The sequence below is a fragment of the Chroicocephalus ridibundus genome, chromosome 5 (assembly GCF_963924245.1).
Source record: "Chroicocephalus ridibundus chromosome 5, bChrRid1.1, whole genome shotgun sequence".
NCBI classification, from domain to species: Eukaryota; Metazoa; Chordata; class Aves; order Charadriiformes; family Laridae; genus Chroicocephalus; species Chroicocephalus ridibundus.
Window position 1 is genome coordinate 56133287 of NC_086288.1, and position 23024 is coordinate 56156310.

Genomic DNA, 23024 nt, shown 5'->3' on the forward strand with positions numbered 1-23024 from the left:
TAAAGCAAAGCAAACACAGATACACTCACAAAACAAACCGAATCCACCTCCACTCACATCAGCTGGCACAGCTGGCACAGAGGTGACCGAGGGGAGGAGGAGGAGGACTTCAGACCAGCCCCGGTTCCCAGGTTACAGCTGGGGGTTGGCATTACCAGCAGAAGGTCAGTAGACCCTCTAAGCCACAACTTAACTTATAAAGATTTACCTTATGTCACCACACAATAGGAATAAATAAAAGGATTCATTTGATGTAGGGGGTATGTAGCTGACAGATATTAATGGAAAGAACATAACATGTAATTTTAACAACAGAAGTTATTAGCTGTAAAGCACAAACAAATAGTGAACTGCAGAGGATAAAATTGCTCAGTGTAGCAGAAGGTTTGTTAGTCTTAATGCCTGAAACATTTGGTGGTATTAAATGTGCTTATACCAATTCTGTATAATCACAGAAATAGAATCTCAAATAAGTTTAATTATAGATGTTAGATGAAAATAATGAATATTGGTGATTCAGTTCTAGAGTTCCCCACCACATACACTGGGTTTGTTTTGACGAGACTAAAGTATGTATAAAAATATCTGTGTATATAGAGAAAGAAAGAGAAAGAACTATTTGCTAAAAATATATGTGTTTCTGTATTATATTTTCTTAACTATGATAAAATGGTAAATCAGTACATCAGAGTTTCCTCTGGCTGTTTCTGAAAAGAATATTGTTTTGTTTTTTTTAACTTGGAGCTCGGTTAACTTGGTTTTTTTCTCAGTACAGAATGGAAAACCTTCAAAACAGCCAAAAAAAAAGTTTATTTCCTGCCACCAATATGTTTATCTTTTTTTTTTTGTCTGTTATGCTAATCAACAAATACAGGTGGAAAAAGGACTGCAAGGCAGCTTAATACCACTAAAGACTAGAAGAAACATATTGTGTATGACAGTAGTCAGCAGTCTTTCCCGCGTGGTTTGCTGGGCTGTATTTTTCTTTTTGAAATTAGAACGTAGCACTGCAGGAGGTTCTTTGCAACACCCAGGATATCCCGTCACTCGAAACATCAGGATATCATTGATCCACATATGTCTGTGGATCAAATGATATATATGATCTACCTAGCAGAGGAAGGTTTGGAGGCTGAGAGCTGATCCTGTAGCATTTGTACGCCCAGGGAAGCATCCAAAATTCTCTGCATCTCACTAGAAACAATGAGAAAACAAGCAGTATCTTTTCTCTGTAAGGTACAGCAACTACACTGAAAAGGTCATTTTCTATTAATGCATTTAAAATCCATCCCTGTGCTCCCTCCGACACCTGTGAGATAGACTGATAGCTCCTGGCTTAGGAGAACCAAAGGTCTGAAGTCAGGGCAGCACTCAGCATAAGTGCTTGAAACCGCTGAAAACATGGTATCTCTTCACTGCCAAATATTACTTAATCTTCTCTAAACAGCAGTCTCCTCACTCTCAGAAAAGCCTTGTGAAAAGCCATTCAGAGAGAAGATGCTGTCCTAGCAACAGCTAGAATTTGCCTAGCCACCAGACAAGCTCCGCTTGCACATCCTACCTCCCACAGCCAACATTTACAACGGCCTGGGGAAGCCATTCTCTAGCTGCTCTCTTCTTCTCTTCATCAGTAGAGAGCTCCCTAACTCCAAAAGAACAAGGATTGCCCCGCTGAAAGTTTGGATCACCGGAAAGAGTTCTCTACTCTTTTCCAGCAAAATCTCACAACACTTAGTGGTGACGTTTTTGTTTAACAGAAGATCAATAGATCCTAGAAAAAAAGTCTTTCAACACTGAGATTTTTGTGAAGAATTTCACACTAAAAATGTATTTCTCTTTCTAAGATATTTTTATCTGCTATTTTTATTTGCACCATAAAACAATCTAGTTTAACACTTTAGCTTAAAAACTAAAGCAGAACATCTCAAAGACATGTCACTGGGCTGGACAAGAGCTGGAAATAATGACATAATTGGCATACTGTTGCTGAAAAATCATATGCCAAGGCTGGGCAGAAAGGAATCTCATGAAGCTGCAAAAGACTTCTGGCTAGTCTGTTCCTCCCATTATATCCAAACCAACCTCAGTAAAGGCTAACTTTGTTTTCTAGCAATGCCCTGCACTTAAGAGTGTGTAGCTGTCTCTGTAGTTTTCATAGGCTAAAACAGACAAATGTGAAGCTGGACTTGAAACAATAACTTTTTCCTACTTCTCAGAAAGGACCTTTTGATTAGCTTTTGTTCTTTGACTTCAAGCTCAGTGTAGCAGATCACAGTGCCTAAGATGTGGTATTAGCCCAAAAAGAGTTTGCAGGCTTTACAGCTTGGACAAAGAATTATCTAAACCTAAGCCCAAAAGGCATAAAAACGAGCTTTATAACATAATGTGAAAACAAACTGGGGAGAAGCGGAGGATAGTTTCAGAAAGCTGTGAAGGACACTCAGGAGGCTAATGGTGATTTTGTGATTATATTGCATCTCTGTTTTAACAGGGTGGCTAAGAACAGTTTTCATAGCTCAGCAAGGGAGGCAGAACAATATCAAAAGGAAATAATAATTACTGGAAGGATTAACTCAGCTTGCATTTTTGGACCTTAAATAAGGAACAGCAGGTGTTCCCTTATTACTGCAAAAGTAGGAAAAAGAAGGAAAATATTTTTTGTCTATTGCAGCATATTGCTTTGAGGTATATTTATCTTACTTAATACAAAAGTCTTTCTCATACAGAACAATGTTAGCAATACAATGACAAAACCAGTGCTCTATTTCATTAACTATCAAACCAAACTAAAAATGACAGGGCAGAAAAGTACATCAGCTGTAGAACTTATCTAAAAGTTTCCAAACATCAAAGAACTGGAATTAAAATAATTTAAAAAAAAAAGAAAGAAAGAGTGAAAATGACAGAGAAAGTGGAAATAAACTTAAAAGCAAGAAAATATTGCCAGATAGAATTAGGAGGCTAAAAAGCACAGTTTAATTCGTATTTCAATTTGAGTCAGATAAACAAACTGTGGGGTAGATTTGGTTAACATATCTAAACCAAACATTTTCAAAATAGATAAAGGAGAAAAGGATTAAAAGGATTAATTAAATACAAAATACAAACTTTTATATTATGATATGACATTATGAAGAAAATATTTATGGGCATATAAAATTTGGGAAATAAATTTCAGATTTATCAGCTATGCTTAGTTATCATTAAAGCCTTAAAAACTTGTATATTAGGCTGCCACCAATTCTAGTAATGCGTTCTAAGAAAGCTTCCTTACATTTAAAAGAAAAATGCTTTTGTCTTAATTACGGAATGAATGAAAGTAACTTACGTGTCTACATTGCAGTTAATTACCATGTCAGAAAATAGGGTACAACATTTGTAAGTATAAGACTATTATAGAATTTTATACTCTTGTGTCAAGATCTGTGACAGAGATCATAGCAAAAGGGTGTAGGAGAAAAAATTATTATAGATAGAAAGCATCTTCCATTATTTATAGCAGAAACTATTAATACGCAAAACTGAAAAAAGAACCCTGATGGACTGAATACAAGTGAAATAAGCTGAAATCACAGAATCAAAGAGTTTTTTAGGTTGGAAACGACCTTTAAGATCATTGAGCCCAACCGTAAACCTAACACTGTGAGGTCCACCACTAAACCATGTCCCTCAGGGCCAAATCTCCAGTAAACTTTCCTTGGTTGCATACTGCTAGGTTTCCTGACAGACAAAGAATGCCAGATTGGAAAATACAGAAAGTTGACAGCCTCTAGAACTGAGGCGGTGATTTAAGAAGAGACTTCAGATTTTTGGGAACATTTTTTATGGAGTTCAAATTTCCAGTGGTTAAAAACAAAACTGTCCAATTTTCTTACAAATCCTACCCTGTCCGTTCAGACTGTTTCATTTACTTATGAAAATACACAAGTTGATAAGAGTCAATGTTGAAATTAAGGGAGCTAAAGACAAGGTCAAACTGCTCAGGTGAGAGACAATTACAGTGTAAACAAGTTTTCTGGTTATTGGGGTGGAAAATAACTTATTTGGGAACAGAAAGAAGAAAGTCCTCGTTTCTGTGATACAAAAGTAGACTCCTACTTACAAGTGTCCCTTGTTGCTGGACACTTCAGGTGAATGCTGACTGCCCAAGGGAATAGGCCAACGCATAACACTGCGATTTTCCTGAGGACAACCTGAAAACAGTCATGCTACACTTTTATTGTATTTGTCAGATTCTTTTAAGCGAGGAAACTGAAAGAGAAAGCCTGGTAGTACTCATCAGTGAAGCAACAGATGCCTTCGTTCTTTCATCTTTTCTCCAAAAGTTTCTGTTTTATAAAGATACAGTACTAGTATCTATCAAAAAAAACTTCACGTAGAGAAAGTACAATAAAAGCCCATCTACTACAAGATCTTGAAGAGTAAGAACTTGAAGTGTACAGTATAATATAGTACTGTATACACATGATGTATCATTTATACAGTATAATTTTCATTTTTAAGAGTTTAAAATTAAGTCAAAGGATGTTCCATGAAATACTGCATTAAGATAATCAGTTCTAGACCCTGATAAATGTATTAACACTCAACCTTCTTTTGTACTGAAAAGGTGTAGGCATCTTGGGACCCCACCAGTGCTCATCTGCAGATAGTGTGTGATACGAACAGGCATTTCTGATAAACAAAGCAGTTTCCTGGGATCAAACGCAGACAAATAAAAGCCAGTGTTATTCTTCAAAACCGTTGTGTTAGAAACCAAACCCCAGAGAGTAAAGCAGCTTTGCTCTTCTTTAACCAAAGGAGAAAAAAATCAAGACAACTGTTCTGTTTCTACAAACACCCTGTAGTTGTTATTCATGCCAAATTTTGATTGAGTCGAAGGAAACTCAGAAAATGATTTAGTTAAAAAAACAATGTTTATTGCTAGCACAAGTTTCTGACCTTTGCTGAGTAATAATCTTTTGGTTTTTCCTGTTGCAGGGAAGCTTATAGTATATATATACAACAGCAAATTCAGCAACAGCTCAACATAGGCTTACATTAGGCAGTAAGTAATGTAGTTTAAGGTAATCAATTTAACTAGTTCATGAAATTAAGCAGAACTGTGCTCAAGAGAGATCAGGTCCCCTAATGTGCACACTGCTTACTACTGCTGCTCTTCCCCTTCCAGAAAGTTCTTGCCTGCTAAGTTTGGTGGATAAGTCCCCTACTTTTTGTCCCTTCCCCTCACATGTTTTACCATGACAGGATACTGTGGAGCTCCACTACCAGGCTGAACTTGAAGTTGTCCTTTTCCTTTGAATATCCTCTCAGAAATTTTTGCTTTGTATTGGCTGATATCAGTAGCAAACTTTTCTCTTCCACACCTTTCCCACCATCTCAGCATTAGCTCACTCCAGCTAAGTCGAAACACTGTGAAACATCCAAAATTAATTTGACAATCTTTTCCTCTTTTCCACTCTTCAGTGCTTGGTCCCAGGTGTCACTGCCCACTAGGTTTAGCATCAGGAATGTTTCTGATTCTGCTTTCCCAGCCTTGCTGTTTAATGAGGAAGCTAGAAAAAAGTAAGAGTGTTATGCTTGGCCAGCAAAAACCCTGCCTTCTTCATTCTTATGCCCACATTCAGAAGTGACTGTGCAAAGACAGTTCTGGTAGGATAAGACCTATTTTCTTTGAGCATCTATGAGCGAGATCATAATTCCTTACTATTTTTTTTCCAAAGATTTTCTCGGTCATTTTCTAATTCAGCCAGGTGCAACATTTCATTCCAGGATGAACTTTCTACATTCACTGGACAGCATGTTACTCAAGGTTCATGAAAAACTGCATTCCCACATTACTGCTGCCTCCGTAACCCACATCCACACACCCACATCAAGGAATTCTTTCACTTTCATGCCAGATGCTACCAGTGACCCAGTGGATGTCACATGGGAGCCCAATGTGAGGAGATAGACCCGTTCTCCCTTATTCTATGGGAAAGTGTCAGAGGGGAGTCAGTGCAACCAGCCTCATGATCTCCCTGGCAGAAGTGAAAGGCTTATCTTTTGAACTCTACTGGAGGTGAAGCCAATATTGAGGACTAGAGTCAGTTTAATATCTCTGTACATTTGAACATCATTTGTCTGTGTGAAAGCTAAGCATTTACTTTCCAGTGTGCTGCTTCTTCCACCATTCAGCTTCTCCAGTCCTTCAGAACTCAGCTCTCTGAAAGCCTACTCTTTTGGCACAGAAAACCCAACAGAACAGCTGAAGGAGTAGAGCCTTACCCTTTCACTGCAAGAAACATCTGTAGGCAGGGATAGGAGGCAATGGTGTTGAGATTCAGAAAATAATCTTGTTTTCTCAGAGTTTATTTCATGTTCATAGTTTTCCATGGTCGTGGATAGGATTCTCTAAGCTTATCTTGCTTGATGCTTGGTTAGCTTTGAATTATTTATACTTAGTTACCCAAAAAGCTTATCTTGACATCCAGGCACGCTACATAGCACACTTAACAACATGGGTGAAATTTTACCTCTCCTGAGCACTTACCCTTCCTAGATAACAAGCCACCAAGAAATTCCTTAACATTCTTAGAGGTAGGTGTCATGCCAACCACTTGTGTAAATTCTGGAAGGCTACAAAAGCAGCAGCAAAGACTTACATGATGTCTTTGTTTAAGACAGAGGTCCTGACAAGGATGCTTCCACCAAAGCAGAAAATTAAATCTTGGAATTGTAGAAAATATGTTTAGGAATGATCTTGAAAATTCATCTGGTCCATCTCTAAGCCATTGCTGGCAGAGGTTTTGTTGAATCTGGATGATGGTAAAGTAAAATACAATTGGTAAATACTTTAGCTGTCCCTTGAATGAGTCTTGGTTCTAATCCTGACAGTGTGAGGTAAACCAGATATTGCACAACATTTTTAGGACAGTCAAATGGGGGAACAGAGGTGCGCAGCTCCTTTTTGTGAGCAAGAAGCTAAGATGGAAGTGCCAGATTCATCCTGCTTTTCTTCAGAGTTCCTTGTAGAAAAGGGAAAACCGTGATCTGGTATTAAACTTCACCTATAATTATCATTTAGTGTCTGAATAAGTCCACATTATTTGTATACATTGTACCAAAGCTTTAAGAAGACTCAGTCAGGAAGATAATAGCTGATGGTGGTTCCAATGCTGTGTTATTACTTCTGAACCTCCTTTGCCACAGACCATGCAAACTCTTGACAACAGTCTGGCAGTTGGTACCTCTGACTGTCTGGAATTATCATATTGTTCTTCTGTGTTCTCTTTTCTGTCTGTATTGTCCAACCGTCTCATACCATCCTGTAACTACAAGCTCGACACTGATCACTATTTTGTTCTGTGATTGTACAGACACTAGCAGTAGGGTTTCTGAAATGTATTGCACTACATATAATGATGACTTCACATCTGAAGTTCAGTAAATGGAAAATAAATTGTATATGATTCAACATCATCATAAGACAAAAAAAAAAATCCAATGGTCTGGATCTTATTTATCTAAAACTTTGATATCCAGCGTAAAATAAAGCCTTCAACAGCCACGTTTTATCCATTTTTTTGACACAGAAGTGCCTTACAGCATTTTTAAGTCATAATGTGGTTAGTATTCCTACCCAATCCAGTTCTAAAAGGGAATCAGAATATTCATCTTTGTGAAGGAAAAAGTAAAATGCTACATAACCCGCCACACAAATTGCATGAAGAAACCAAAAATCCAGCAGAAATACTAATCCCACCCTGTATTCTTTACTTTCACTAACAAAAAGTATTTAGATTCTAAACCATTTATTTCGCTGTTCCGTAGGGCTATATTTTATGAAACAATTAGTTTGAAAAAGAGTGTTATTAGCCTCGTGATTCGAGCTCTTTGTAGTTGTTATGTGAGTGCCTCAGACATTATCCGTAACAGCTTTGTGACGGCAGGCTGATGAGCACTATCATATCACTGACAATAACTGGACACTGCATACTCTATTTTGAATTGTTGCTTTAAATTGGTTCCAAGTGAAACCCTTCTGTGTCATTTTTCCCTCTGTCACTTTTATAGATCTTCAGATTCCACTGCACTTTATATAAACTCAGCCATTTAGCTAAATTTAGCTACCTGAATCTATATTAATTACAGGTATTTTTGTTAGGATCTGTATCTATTTTTGATGCTGGTAGTACAAGATCGTCTTTTCAGCAGCTGGTCATTTAATAATGACTTTTTCTGCAACTCACCAACCAAAATTGTTCATATAAGCTGAAGTCTGAAGTGAAGAGGTAGAGGAGAGGTAGAAATTAATTTAAATTACAACTTAGAATTTAAAGTTTAACTCTGGAGGATGCACATAAGATTTCCATTGAGCTCTGTAGTTATGACACTACAGCAGAATGAAGCCTTATGACTCAGGCAAAGCAGTGGGATTCAGCACTTCCTTGAAGTTAAGTAGATCCATAAGCACTACAGTGAATCAGGGACTGGCCACGTAGAAATAAGCCAATAAGCCTCATTTCCCTCATACAAGACTGGGGCACAGCATGTTGCACGGACCTCTGCAGGGAAGTATTCAAGGTCTATAGCTTCAAAGTGCTTAGTGAAAGGTTCTTTGGAAATACATATTTGCTATAAATGTAGTCACATACTATAAAACTAAAAACAAGCTCTTAAAAAGTTCGGTGAACTTGTTTCTAAAAGTAACTGTAGCAAAACTCACTTTTTAAGCCCCAAATAATCAAATAAAACTGACATATCAGTTCACAGGACCAGCTTCTAGACTCTAACACTTTTGTTGTTTCTTATCCTTTTCTCAGTATCTATCTTCCACCACAATATAGGCAAATATGTTATTATTATTTGGTAGTAGTAATATCTCTCCTGACTCAACTCTTCTCTAAATGACTCTTCTACTATTTCACTTTCACCTGTTAAATGTAATTGAAGTCTTATCAGAGCACGGTTAAGCAAATCCAGCATGAAAGATGCTCTTTACGGTCATCAGGCTATTGCTAACATATTTGTTACTTACAATATTTACTGAGAATTTGAAAATAACGTTTACCAATGGTGAATATTCCTCTTGCCTTTCTATTACCATTCTTGTGAACTTATTGTTGTTTCTGAAAAGAGGGACATGAGGAAAGATGTTCTGCTTTGCTCTACAGATGTTAGTAACGGGTATATATATTCAGGAGAGGACAGTCGTTATGAGAATAAGAACTATTTGAGGCAAAGAGAGTCAACGTTCCTTTGCTTCAGCAATATCAGCCAAAATGAAACTGTTTTCCTTTTACCTGAGTGTTGAGTTGACTACACAATTAGTGTTGTATCTAGCTTGAAAACACTTCTGAAATGTATGAAAAACAGTTATTGTTCCACACCATTACAGTATCTAGCTTTGATCAGAGGTACTGATGTTGCTACACCAGACCCAGTTGTCTATCCAACCAATAAAAAAAATCAAGAAATAAAACGTATTTTTCCATTGAAATTCTTTCGCCAGAGTATAAGCTCTAGGCAAACACAGAACTCTGTTCACTGGATATTTCTAGCTGTTGTTGTGCTTTAACCTAGGCTAAGAAGAAAACATGAGATAAATACAGTATGGGTTTATAAGAAGTTTTTTGCGCAAGTGTAACCAGATACTTTTCCTTGAAGATGAACTTATTTTGTAGATGGTAGAGTTGGCTTAGATTTCATTTTTCTCAGTTTCAGTGAAGTGATATATAAGAAAGTATAAGCAAAGCTGAACAAGGCGAAGATTAATTGGCAAAATACAAGGTGGGTAACACAAGAAAAAATATTCTTTTGAAATGGGAATTATGAGGCTGACAGGGGGTTAGCAGCAAAGAAGATGAAGTCTGGAAATGATCCAGATGAATATTTACACAAAATATTCAGTGGACTTTATAACTGACATGGAGCTGATGAGAGTGGTAATAATACAAAACATTGGTAAAGTAGTGGAGAATAAGAGCATCACAAGGAAAGAAGTGAGCGATCATCTTTGAGAATAAGAATAATAGAAATGGACCAAAATTCAGCCATGCAAAATGCCAGGTCATGTAGATAGGAACACCAAAAATTTCTGCTGTACATTGGGAGCTCATCAGAGGAAACTTCTGAACAGGGCATAGGTGGGCTAACTGAACACAGGGTGACTGAACTATCCACATGATATATCCCTGAAAAGGGCATATGTAAGATATAGGCTGTACCGGGAAAGTTATTTCCAGTAGACATCAGGAAGTACTGTTTCCAGCATGAGGTCCTGGTGAAAACTCACCTGCAATTCTGTACATAATTTGGGTTATCTGTGTGTAACCAAGACAAGTTCAAATGCATGGAATGAAAAAACAGTGGAAATAAGAGAAAACCAGAACAGGTTTTCTTACAAAACAAAGAGTGAGAGGGGATATTTTTACTGTCTATCAATGCACTGGAGTAATCAGGGAGCGTGGAGAGCTGTTTAACAAAAAAGTTGAAATAAACATAAATCTTATAAACAAGTTGAGAATTATTTTATCAGGAAAGCGGATGTTTCTAACCATTCAAAGAGTGAAGTTCTGGAAGATCCTTCTAACAAAAATAGAACACAAAAAAAATATAGCTAGATTTAAAACAGTATGTATTCTGGCCTTTAAAAATATCATTGTAGGATAATGATATGTTATGCTGTCTGTGATAACTGAAGATTTACAGCATGCAGTCCAGCCTTCTGGCTGGATCATTTTTTATTATCCTAAGCGTGGTGGGGAGTCTACATAAAGCTTATAGTGTATAGATCTACTCAATGGATCAACACCTATTCTCACTAGACGGAAGCATGAGTTTTAACTCTAGAGCAGACGCTCTATAGGCTTGTCAGGCAGTACCTGGGTGCTCTTCACATACTATTTCCATGTATTTCTTTGTTAAGTGATACACTGAATAAGTAACTTTTTCTATGATTTACCAAGTGACAATAAATGGTTTTAAATCTCTTCTTCCAAAATTCATGTTTTATTCTACATCCATCATTAACACATACGAACATAAAACGACAATACTTTTTTCTGCTTGTTTTTCTCATTTTAAGAGGCGGCTGCGACATTACACACAATACACTAAATAGCTTAGTTTCTACTATGCCTACACATTCATACATAACTCATTTATTACAGTTCTCTTTGAATTGATGAGCATTGTCATTCTTGAGCAAAAATATACCATCTCAAGAAACAAGTCTACTTCTTCCTGCTATACTTTCTCGTTTGCCTTTTTTTTTATATTTCATATTGAGTCCAATATTGTGGAAAACAGCGACTCTTGTAGCTACTAGTGGGAATATGAAATAAAGCTTGATTTTGGATTAAACCTTGTAAGATACATTTTGAAAGAGGAGATATTTTCCTATATTATTTAGGTACTTGGGAAAATGCCATCCTGAATAATAATTTGTAAGTAGTATAGGAAATAGATTATTGTTTCAAAAGCAATGGACTCTTCTGACCTAGATGGTTGTGCTAAGCATAACATCTTAAGAGGGAAAAAAAAAAAGATTATATTAGGAACATTCTTAATGGGGGGAAAAAAAAATACAAAACAAACCAACAAAGGCAAAGAACAAAGAATGGCCTAATAGAAATCCATGAATACTTTACGGTTTGTTTTTTTTTTTATCAGGTATTAATAATGGCTACATTACAGAAATGTTTTCCTCAGGGAAAAAGAACTACGTGGCATGAAGTCTTCTCTGCAGTAACTTACTATGGAACTTCGTTCATTTTGTTCAAAAACTGACCACAACCTTGTCTCATGGAAAAAAAAAAAAGTGGTAATAATTTGTGGAAACTGCTAAGTCAAGAGAGCCCAATAAAAAGTCTTACAAAGGCAAAGGCATGGCTATTTTTTTACCTTAGGGTGTCTAGACAAGATCAACTCCATGCTTTCACTCTTGGGTATTTCTTGGTGAGCTGCCTCAAGGTTTGCAAGACTAATTGTGCATGATCAAGATTTTACCTTGGGGGGTGGGAGGGGTGGGTTCCTTCCCTCTCATTTGTTTACATAGCATGACCTACGGTAAGTGACTGAAATTTTATATCAGTACAAGAAAATCACAGCTATTGAACCACAATACACAAATAGTAAACAATCTGCCCCATTCTCCACACAAACAATGGAGTCTTGTAAACCAAACCTCATCAAATACCTCTTCAAGCTTTGTCAAGGAATAGGAAATGATGTCTTAAATGCAAGTAGATGTATACTCACCTTTTTAAGCACTTCACATGCATTTAATATATTCCCTCTCTATTAGCAAATCAAGTTATCTCCATGTGTCCTGAACACATAGGGAAGAGCATACATGTTTTTCATTTGTTACGAGCCTGAGAAAGCCGAAACAATGTGATTGTGTATTGAGACAAAATCACCTCCTAATAAAATACATTGGGAACTACTGGGAAAGGAACATACTCAAAATTAAGCACCAATTGTCCAGATAGGCAACAACATCTATCCCATAAGTAACATTAAAAATACTTCTGGTGATAATATACAAATATTTGCTTCCTAAGAGTGCGGTGTTCTCTTTGCCTCAAAAGCCAAGATGATTGTAACTGAAACGCAGTCACATAATTCCAGTTAAATATGATCTACATATGAAAATGACAGGGAAATGCATAAATAGTGATGAAACACCATATTTTATGCAAACTTTTCCATTGCCTTCCAAAAACTTTACAAGATACACTTTCTTATGACGTATTTTCTAGGCAGGGAGAAGAATCTCAGAGTAATAGAAAAAGCTAAAAAAAAGTTTCAGAAAGTAAAGGGGATGGAAGAAGTATATTGACTGAGAAAGACATTACCATTTAAAATGGGCAGGTGGGCAGAGAGTCACCTATAAATGAAAATTTAAAAAAAGTGGGCACCCATCTCCAAAACACTGCTCATTCATAAACGGGTGGATGAAGTTACCTGCCATGTGCTTAAACCCCAAGCGACAGCATGCCAGACTTCGGCTAAAAAAGCAGATCCCCACGCAAATCGGTTGCAGAACGGCTAAACAAAGGCGGGCTTCCCCATCCTCCTTCCTCGGGCAGCCCACCCCGGGGCAAAGAGACAGACAGCCCACCCCGGGGCAGACGGACAGCCCGCCCGCCCGCCGGAGGGTGGGTGGCGGCGCGGTGCTGGGGATCGGTACCGCGGACAGCTCCGCACTCACCATCCTCGTTCTCGTCGAAGACGGGCGCCCGGTGGGAGTGGCTGCCCCCCATCTTAGTCCGCTGCCGGCTCCGCATCCCCCGCCGCCAGCATCCCGCGGGGCCCGCCGGCAGGCACCCCGCCTCCACAGCCCCAGCCCCAGCCCGGGCCGGCCGGGGGAGCCTCCGCAGGGCTAGCAGTCACCCTGCGACATGAAAGCGATCCGTCTGCCCCTGGCAGAGATCGCGGCTGGCTGGCGCGCACCGACTTGGCCCGTCTCTCATCGCGAAGGGGCAGGGGAGGGAGGGAGTTAGGGGAGGAGGGAGGGATGGAAGGAGGGAGGGAGGGAGGAGGCGGAGGTCCTGCTGCTGGTGGCTTTTGGTAAGCGGTAAAAGCTGGATCTACCTGGATCCTCGCGGATCCTCCCCCTCCGCTTTTCCTCCTCCCAGACCTCGCCTGGGGAGCGCGGAGCCCACGCTCCTGCCCCGGCAGCGGGGCCGGCACCCGCGCCCTGCGCTGCCCGCCGCCCCAGCCTGATGGCGGGGACGGAGCTGCTCCTACCGCCCGGAGGAGCCGGCCGGCCCCCGGCGGGGCCGGCTGCCGCCGGCAGCCGAGGGCTCCCGGGACCCGAGGTGTGTGAGGGGCTGGGGGGTGTGAGCGCTGCCTTGGGTCGAGAGTTGCCTCCCGACTGGGGGCTCGCCCCCGGCAGCGCGGAGGGACGCAGCCAGTCGACCGAACTTCACTGAGTTTACGAAGGGGAAAAGAAAGGAAAAGAGAGAAATTCCCCCCCACCCCCGCCCGGCTTTTTTCTTTCCGCTGGGCCCCCCACCCGGAGCGCTGGGAGACCGGAGCCGGCAGCGCTGCCCCCGGCCGACGGAGCGGGGGACGCCGGGGAGCGGGGCGCGGCGGGGCGGCCATGCCGGCCCCATACCGCCACCTGCCGTCGGGACGGGGATGTCCCCAGGGAGGGCCTGGCGGAAGGGCGGGGAGAGCTTTGGGGTTGTCTTTCTGGTTGTGGAGAATGCACATGTGTGTGTGTGTGTATGTATGTACACACACATACACTATCGTGTGTATCTTGAAATGACTCCACTGTGAAAGTGCACTAGGAAAAAGTACCAGAAAGGGTAAGGTATAACATGGAATCACCTGCTATTCGTCGTGATTTATATCAGCACAAGAAAATCACAGCTATTGAACCACAATACACAAACAGTAAAAAAAAAAAAAAAAAAAAATCTGTCCCCTTCTCCACACAAACAATGGAGACTTGTAAACCAAACCTCATCAAATACTTCTTTGAGCTTTGTCAAGGAATAGGGAGTGATTGTGTCTTAAATGCAAGTAAACATGTATTCACCCTTTTAAGCACTTTACATGTATTTAATTTATTTCCTCCCTATTAGCAAAACAATACAAGTATCTCCATGTGTCCTGAACAGTAATGAGGTCTTTCTAGAGTTGCTATTTATACACAGAAATAGCTGTCCCACTCCCTTCTGAAAATGCTACCTTTAGCAACTTTTGAGGTGAGATAGAAACAATTCCTTGTGAAACTGCCTCCAGAGGGAAACAGGTAAAATAAAATAAAAAAAAGTATCTACATCATTATTGATTGTATCCAAGTCAAAATCTGTTCAGTTCCTGTAGGGGAAATCCGCTAATTAAAAATCAAATGGAAGCTGCCTTTTTGGCTTCTTCATTGTTACAAGGGGAGAAAAAGTAGAAGGAATAGGAGCCTGAAGCCGAGGTATATCTGTTTTCATGTATACAGGCAGAAAGGCTCTAACATTCTTCTGTAATATCTACTACACTTCTTTCAGTATAGCTGAGTTTGGAAAAGCTCAAGAACAAATTCTACATAAAGTAGGAGAACTTTCAGTCTCTTCGCCTACGATTTTTACCCGCCTTAGCTACTTGCATCACTTGTCTTTGAACACAATATAGTCCTGCTACAACCTTTCAGGGAAAGGCTGGTTAGAATTGAATGTAATGGGTAAGACCCTGTGCTGTGTGGCTGAGAGCTCAGAGCTTGCAGCATCTACAAACCCAGAGAGCTGATAAATTCAGATACAGTGATATTTTCCCATAAGAAGACATGGACAGATTGTATCACCCGCTGATATTCCTTACTTAAATTATTTGGGTTGCCACTATTTACATGTGAAAGCATTTGCAAAGTAGAGAAGCTTTCAAAGTGTTGACGCGTGACTATTCATCTAAAATGGAAAGCACCACTTGCTCTTTGTTACTCCTTTGTTTATTACTCACCCATTCAAAGATTTAGTCATCCAGTCAAAAGCAGAAATAATATCATGTTACTGAGGTTATGATCCCCCAGTCAGAAGACAGCAGTAGCATATAGAAATCATTGCCTTTCAGCTAGCAGTTATCCAACATGGTTCTTCATTTCCTTTTGCATTAGCAAAGGAGGACTACACTTAGCACATTTCAGCTGATAAGAGTTACCTTCTACCTGAGCTAAGGGTTTACATCATGTTAATGTAATTGCTTCAATTCATGCAAAAGTATTTTAAAGTGACCTTCCAAATAATGGGAAGAAGAACTAGTTTGCCAGTGAATCCCCAGGCTGATCATTTTACACACAAGAAACACATCCACAGCATACAGACGCAGGATGAGCAGAAACAGTTTGTGATTGCTTTGCATGCAGAAAATACAAATTCGTTAAAAATTACTCAAAACTGTTTTCCAGAGTTAGTCACTTTTACATCTGACTCCCTCCATGTAGACCAAAAGTCTAATGAATCTTCTGAGATGTCTTTCATGATTTTATATGACAAGACCCACCATGAACCCAAACAGTTCCAACAACTTACAGAGCAATGAGTTGTCTCTATTCATTAATTAGTCAGTCCTACTAGACTGACATGTCTTTTTGACTCCTGTATGGATTATCACAGCTTTGCAATTAATTTGTCCTTGGTTTGTGAAAACTCCTGGCTTATGTTTAAACATCAACACAGCTAGGAGGTTAAGACAAACAGCATGCTGTGTTAACGTGAGATGTGAAAAATTAACATATATTAATAAAATATTGGTGAGCCATTCATTTGTTATTTAGTAATTGATAACATTATATTCCTCTACAACTTCTGGACTTGAGTATGACAAACATTATTCTTCACAGTCATTTTCTCTATAAATACACCAAAAAATGTTCGTTTGACAAGAATTTTGGGGTTTGCTGTTCTGAAGGCAACACAATGTATTCATTGCTATGACGCCTTTGCTCTGAACAAAGATTTGTTTGTCCCATGCTCACCATTTTCCTGGGAGCATCAGCATTTCTGAAGTTAAATCAAATGCTTTTTTCACAGTGGTGTCCAATGGAACAGGGAGCATCAAGGCTCCAGATGCATGCGCAAGGCCCAGCAAAGACTCAAGGAAACCAATGGCAGTTTTCCATCAGCTTCAATATGAGTAATATCAAGCCTTGAATATATAGGTGCTTATTCACATGGTCCTGAACTCCCCTTTGTCCTCTGCAATACTGAATATATGCTAAACACTGAATAGACACATCACTTCAGTATATTTTTTTTTTTTCTTGCTACCCAGAACAATCTGAATTCCACTGCATTTTCTCCAAATTTAGCAACCACTCTTCAGGAACAATTACTCACGTGTTTTTCCAATTGCTTTTGTAATCAGAAATAAGTCTGAGATTCTATATCATCATGCATATCAACGAAGTTCTCTGAAGCCTGAGCATTTTCAGAGCAATCAAATATTTACTCTCCTGGGACAAAGATGTGTAAGCTACAAGCAGGTAGAGTTTGTAAGTCTTGTGAGACCAGAACCAAATCCAACTTCTCATGCTTATCTGCTCCCCTAAAAGATGATCATGTTTTGCTTGAGATAAACCAAGTTCTAACCTTAAAAACACATTTTATTTTTAGCAGGTAAACACTGCATAGGCTGTGCAGAAAACACGGTAGGGAATAAAGACTGTCTAGTAGAGCTTTTTTTTCCCCCCCATAAATGAGAATCTGCAATCAGCATGAACATCATTTTAAGTCATTGTTTTACATTTTTATTTAAGGCCTACGTTGTCTAGCTTAGTTTAATAGTGATTTTTTTCAGATCTCCGTGCAGAGTTAGCAATAAAGAAAATCAAACATGATTACACTCCTTTGCATTATAAGACTTCCCTTAGGGAATTCAGTAGTTTAAAACCAGTAATTCTGTGATTACAGCTTTTGTATTAAAATGCTTCTGATGAGACTTACAGGGTGACCTTACAGTTCTTGATTTCAAAGCATACCCTGTTGATATGCTAATATTTGTAAATTGCAGAGTGTTTACACTGACATTTTTGTGTTTGAATACTATCCTGGAGTTAACAAACAAGATATTAAAATGGTATCTCTTACCTTTATGACTACTTTAAAAGAAAAGATGATGGGTTAAAAATAGTCCCCTCCTTGGAAATCAATAGGGTCCCCTCACAGAGGTGTTACTTCTGCTTGCTTCTTTCCTGCGAAGAGTCAGGTTCGCTGCTGTGTGCTCTTACTGCCATTGCGGACACAAGGGTAGGGCACAGCCATGTTCATCAAGAGGCAGTGGCATTTTTAGAGGAATTTCAGTGAGACAGGAACACAATTCTTGCCATTTTTCCAACTTGCCAAGAAGTGCTCACTAGTGGTGCGGTCAGATTTGTTCTCAGGAGAAAGTTCAAGCAGGGTAAGGAGTTAGAACCCTTCAGCTGGGGTCAAGTTCTCAGTTCAGGTATGAGAACAGGCTCTGTGGTTTAAACCAACTCCTTCCAATTAGGCAGTTGGACTAGATGATCATTGTAGGTCCTTTCCAACTGAAATATTCTCTCCTCCTCCTCTTCTCTCCTTGCACTGGACCACAGTAAGCTCATTATGGCTATTTGCCTCAGCTGAGGCAGTGGTAAATCTGCTCAAATTTTCTTTCCAAGCCACATCTGCTCCCCCTCATCTTCTTCAGATCACTAAGCTGTGATAAAAGGCAGAAGATGCTGAAATCAGAAAAAACGCTGATCTTTCCACAGTTCACTGTTGGAACATGCTCTTTGCCCTTTTTTATTTGTATTTTGGGGAACTCGTGCACTGGGAGTACTCACTAAAGAAGCAAGAGACAAGAACGTGAAACACACACTGAGAGTTTTCTACTCACTCTTCAGGGCTAAGTACTTGCTGTTCCTGAGGAAGGTCAGAGCCTGTGCACACTGACTGAGTCCTATTTCATCCCTGGATGAATTTGGAGGAAACTATTTCTCCTAGGGTTCTATTAAGATAATGTTAAAAAGCTGGAGTTTTATTGAGAGTTACCACAAGCAGCAGTGATTCTAATTGGCATCATCTGACGTACTTATGCGAGTAACAGGGTGCAAAACTGGTGTGAGAAGAAACCAGTGTTTCCTTTACTTTGCCAGGGTTATGACCTTGCTGGAAGGCAGTGGTTTACTTTGGCTTCCCAACCTGCCCTCCTAACTGGTCCTTCCCCGGCAGTCCTACCTCTGATACCTAAGGCAAAAATTTAAAGCACAATGCAGTTTTGAACAGATTTTGAACTAATCCCAGTATGGGTTATCCAGGCATGGATTTGCATGAGGATGAAAGAGGCTCTAACCTTCCCATCAGAAAAGTTAATGGAGTAAACTCATAGACAAGTTGTACAGAATCAAATCTCACAATTAGATTGCAAGTGTGTCTTTTCCCACCCTCCATTTTATAGGGAGGCCAACAGCAGTCAGTAAGGTTTATAAAAGGCTTCCAGCCAGCTGCTGTGCTTGCATGGCATCAGTGTGAATGCAGCACAACTGTGGCCATTTACTCAGCGACCTGCTGTATCCTCAGCCTTGTTTCAGGAGATGAAGAAAGTGTTTGGTCCTGGCTAAACTTGGGAAACCATAGAAAGCCTTTGCTACAGCATCTTTAAAAGATGTTAGTTGTAAAGGGCAAGAATAGCAAGCATGCCTGTTTAAGTAATGTATTAGAGAGAAACTAGAATTATTTATTTGAACAGAAGCCTAAACTGATAAAAAGGGGAATCATAGAATCTTCATGGTTGGAAAGGACCTTTGAGGTCATCGAGTCCAACCATACACACACAAAAAAACCTCTACAATCTCTGCCACTACAATGAATACCTTGGCGTCCAAATGACAGTAGCTCTGCGTCTGGGCTTCTAGACAAATTCCAATCTTACTTATCATATATCCTTTATCTGTACAAGACTGTGATATCACCCAAGTAATCAAAACAAATTAAATTTCCTATATGCACAGCAAACACCATTCCAGACAGCATTGGCTCTGGAAAGAGACCCCAGTCTACTGGAGTCCCTCGGAAAATGTGACTGTCCATAGAAATGAAGTCAGCTTCCTGTGCTTATTCAAAGAGCGAAAAGAAACTGAGGTTACTGGAATCCAAGATCAAGAGTGATTACAACTCCAGAATTGCTGGCTTTAGTTTGGATGTATTACTACTGAGTCATGTTTTTGCAATTGGCTTCAGTCACAGCCTGATCAGGTCCATTATGCCTGTCTTGTGATTCGACACTGTTACGCTAAATCTCAGATTGATAAACCCTAAGCAATTTTCACTGCAGCATGTAGCAGAAATCACTTCAAAATAGAGAGCATTTTGTTCCTTTGTAGCTTTTACCTGTTTCTGTGGAATTCAATGTGGCATGCATTATGTATTTCCCTCAGCACAGAAATAACATGGAAAATTCGTGAAAGTTTTTTGTAAGTTCCTTCCTTGATATGACTAAAGTTTTGAAGTCCACAGTATGAGAAAGCAAATCCCAATGGTTCTGTTTGGAATTTGAGAAACCTGGTGTCAGCCCTCTGCAAGATTACATGTATCTGTCCTGTTAAGGTCCATGGCAACCCTTCAGTGTGAAACAGCTGTGATGGGAGCAGAGTCAAGCCTTTAGCAACGTGAGTGGCAAAAAAAACAAACAAACGAAAAAAAAAGCAAGAGATTGGTCTTTACTCCATGCAGGTACATCAACAAGAAGCATGGACAAAGCATATTCTGCCTGTACAGCTTTTGGTCATAGCTTTTATTCTTATTTTTGGTATGTTGGAAAGCATATCGGAAAGGAAACTTTCTAAACCGGTTGAGGGCACGAAAAACACATATATGACAAAAAACTTTGGAGACCTTGTTGTGATCAACTTACGCAACATCATGTGCTTAAGCATGGCAACGTTCAGCTTGGGCACGAAACTGAGACCAGGGATTCCTATGTTCCACTCCTGCTGTGCACACTTCACCATTGCACACTTCTTCATCTTTCCATCAGGTGTTTTCATGTACGAAGTATTTTTTTTCAGACAAGAGTTCTTGCAAATTAAGGAAGGGGCAATTAAAAGCATCTGAAGTATCTTCCTTTCTTTAGAGAGACAAACTGGTTCCAGTGACAGGTCTGTAGGAGTAAGTGTTGCTGGAGAACCAGGCCAAGCAAGAGCAGGTGAGGGATGTAGAGCCCCAGGATGTCTCCTCAGCAGCTACACTGGTTTTTTTTTCCAGCATAACTGCTACAAGATCCTGCCAGTAACCTAACACACCTCTGGCACCTTCCCACAATAAATATTCCAAAGAAGGTCAGACTAGATCGGTGCTTCCTCAAGCAGCCTGCCCTGGGTTCTCTGCTGCTCGGAGGTGCAGCCGTTACCCCGCAGTGTAACAGCCCAGTCATTCTCTTTCACAGCCTCTACTGACATTGTGTGGTTTATGTTCCCCTCAATCTTAGCTGTTTAATAAGCTTTACTGCTTAATGATTTTTTGCCTTCCCCTCTTCATGTATTATAGCTGTATGTGGAGCTCTGGGGATTCTCTGTTAATAGCTTGGTCCTATTGTGTTTTGTCACGTCCTTTCTTGTGACTGGTAATTTATCAGTAGTATTGATTGATGTAAAATTATAGCCTTCCCAATCTTTCCTAGCCTGCAGAGTGTCTTTCAAGAACTCATAAAGTAGCTCAAGTGATGAAGAGCCCTACTTAGCAGAATAGTTAAGAGGCTGCTCTTCTAGAGCTATTACATTTGGGCTATTAAGGCAAAACACTAAATAGGGGTGCCAGGGTGACCTACTGCCATCTTGTTCCTTTTCTTCTCAGGAACATAGCTACTTTGTCTTTCTGTTTTTTTTTCTATTTGGACATAAAACACTAAACCAGCTCAAGACATGTATTCTCATATCACAGATAAGAAAATATAAGCTCATAGTTTGAAAACTGAAATCATCTGCTGAAGGTAACAAGATAAGCCCATGTGAGTTGAGCTTTGTACAAGGAGCCATGATGATTTTGTACACAGGTAGCTGAGCAATGAGAGAAAGAACAATCAATTGTTCACAGAAGTTGCACCTGAAGAAACAGTTACCAAAATTAATTGGATCTGTAAAATAAGGAAAAATATTATCTGCTGAATATCCCATTCAAGCTTTTTGCTAAAATCTGTCAGAGTCAAGCCTGGATGGATATGTTCATGAATTGAGGAATGAACAGAAATAAGCAGAAAAGGGGAAAAATTCACACTCAAATTTACGGAATCAATAGACAGAATTTGAAGGTTGCAATATGTCTGCTAAACAAGTTGGACGAGAATCCAAATGTTTCTAAGTGTTCTTGAAATTAGTTATTTTATTGTTTTTCCACTACCTTAATTGCTTAGAGGGTAGAAAATAAACACTTTATGATAATTTTCAGGAAAAGCTTCAAGAATAAGACTGCAGCCCAAAGAAAGATGTCTAATAGCTATATTATTTTCCTCTGTTTTGTTTGTTCTGCTGTCCTTCAGATTTAATCACGTCTCTCTTTGCCCTAATCTCATAAAGAGATTTGTTGCATGTACGTTTCATATATGCATACTAGAGCATAATCAGTGCAATACAGTGGTAGAAGACACAAAGTAGGAGGGATACGTTTAAATGTACTTTGTGAGTGAGACCTAATGGTGCTTGAGAGCCATATGGCTTTGGAAAGTTAAAGATATGCAATTGCACCTTGTGAAAAACAGCAGAAGTTATGCATCTGGCACCTTATAATTTATCTTTGGTCACGCATAAGCACAAGAAAGCATTCTGCTGCTCATTGGTATTGCGTTTACTGGAATCACATGCAATTAACGCAAGAGCCCAGTTATCTGACAGAACGTTGTTATACGGCCAAAGTCATCACCAATGTCTATAAATTATATTTCCATGAACCAAATAAGTTCCTTTACCCCCATAATAAAGCTTTCTGTGAAGGTATGTTTATCTTTTCAGCTCTAGGATCTCCCTAGAGTGAAACTACTGCAAAAATGCCCTGAACAAACACATCCCCCAGGACTGTGACCAGAAGCCTTCCCCCTCCCCCACCACCACCTGTGGCTACATCTGCATTATTGGTTTGGTTACACACGGGAGTACACTTTTAAAGCAAATTTCACAGCTGAGTCCATTTATTGTGCTGGGCTTTGCACCATGGAAGAATCTGAGAACATAATCTGGATTCCTTTGGGATGAGTCAAAACCGGAAGGTACCCTGTAGGAGTAGAGGTTTCAGACTAGAACTAGGCTAAGTGAAACCCCCAAAACACATATTGTGTGGACATTACAGCCCCAGCACCAGCTCTTCCCCATTGCAGATCTGCTCCCATGGCACTGAACCAATTGCTAACATAGATACAGAAGATGTCTCCAGGCTTCTGACTGCTTGGCCTCTAAAGATGCTACAGCCAATGCTTCGTGCTCTTTTTGCCCCACGCTGAAATTTCTGCCATTATATCATGGACATGAAGCAGCATATCATTAGGCTTATTGTAGAATAAGCCTGTTCTTTCTTTCTTCCTTCTTAAAA

The 23024-nt window shown here is 39.7% G+C and overlaps 1 protein-coding gene across 3 annotated transcripts in view; it reads right to left on the minus strand.

Annotated features, from left to right (window-relative positions):
* Positions 1-13459, minus strand: part of STK32B (serine/threonine kinase 32B) — a 175128-nt gene extending 161669 nt beyond the window's left edge. For 2 of the 3 annotated variants that reach the window (XM_063335852.1, XM_063335854.1), the window contains exon 1: positions 13202-13459. In XM_063335852.1, coding sequence (XP_063191922.1) covers positions 13202-13277 — 76 coding nt within the window. In that variant the 5' untranslated portion in view covers positions 13278-13459. Of the gene's footprint in view, positions 1-12954; positions 12999-13201 lie in introns of those variants that run through there. The other variant, XM_063335853.1, reaches the window with a different exon arrangement.
* Positions 13460-23024: the final 9565 nt, after the last annotated feature.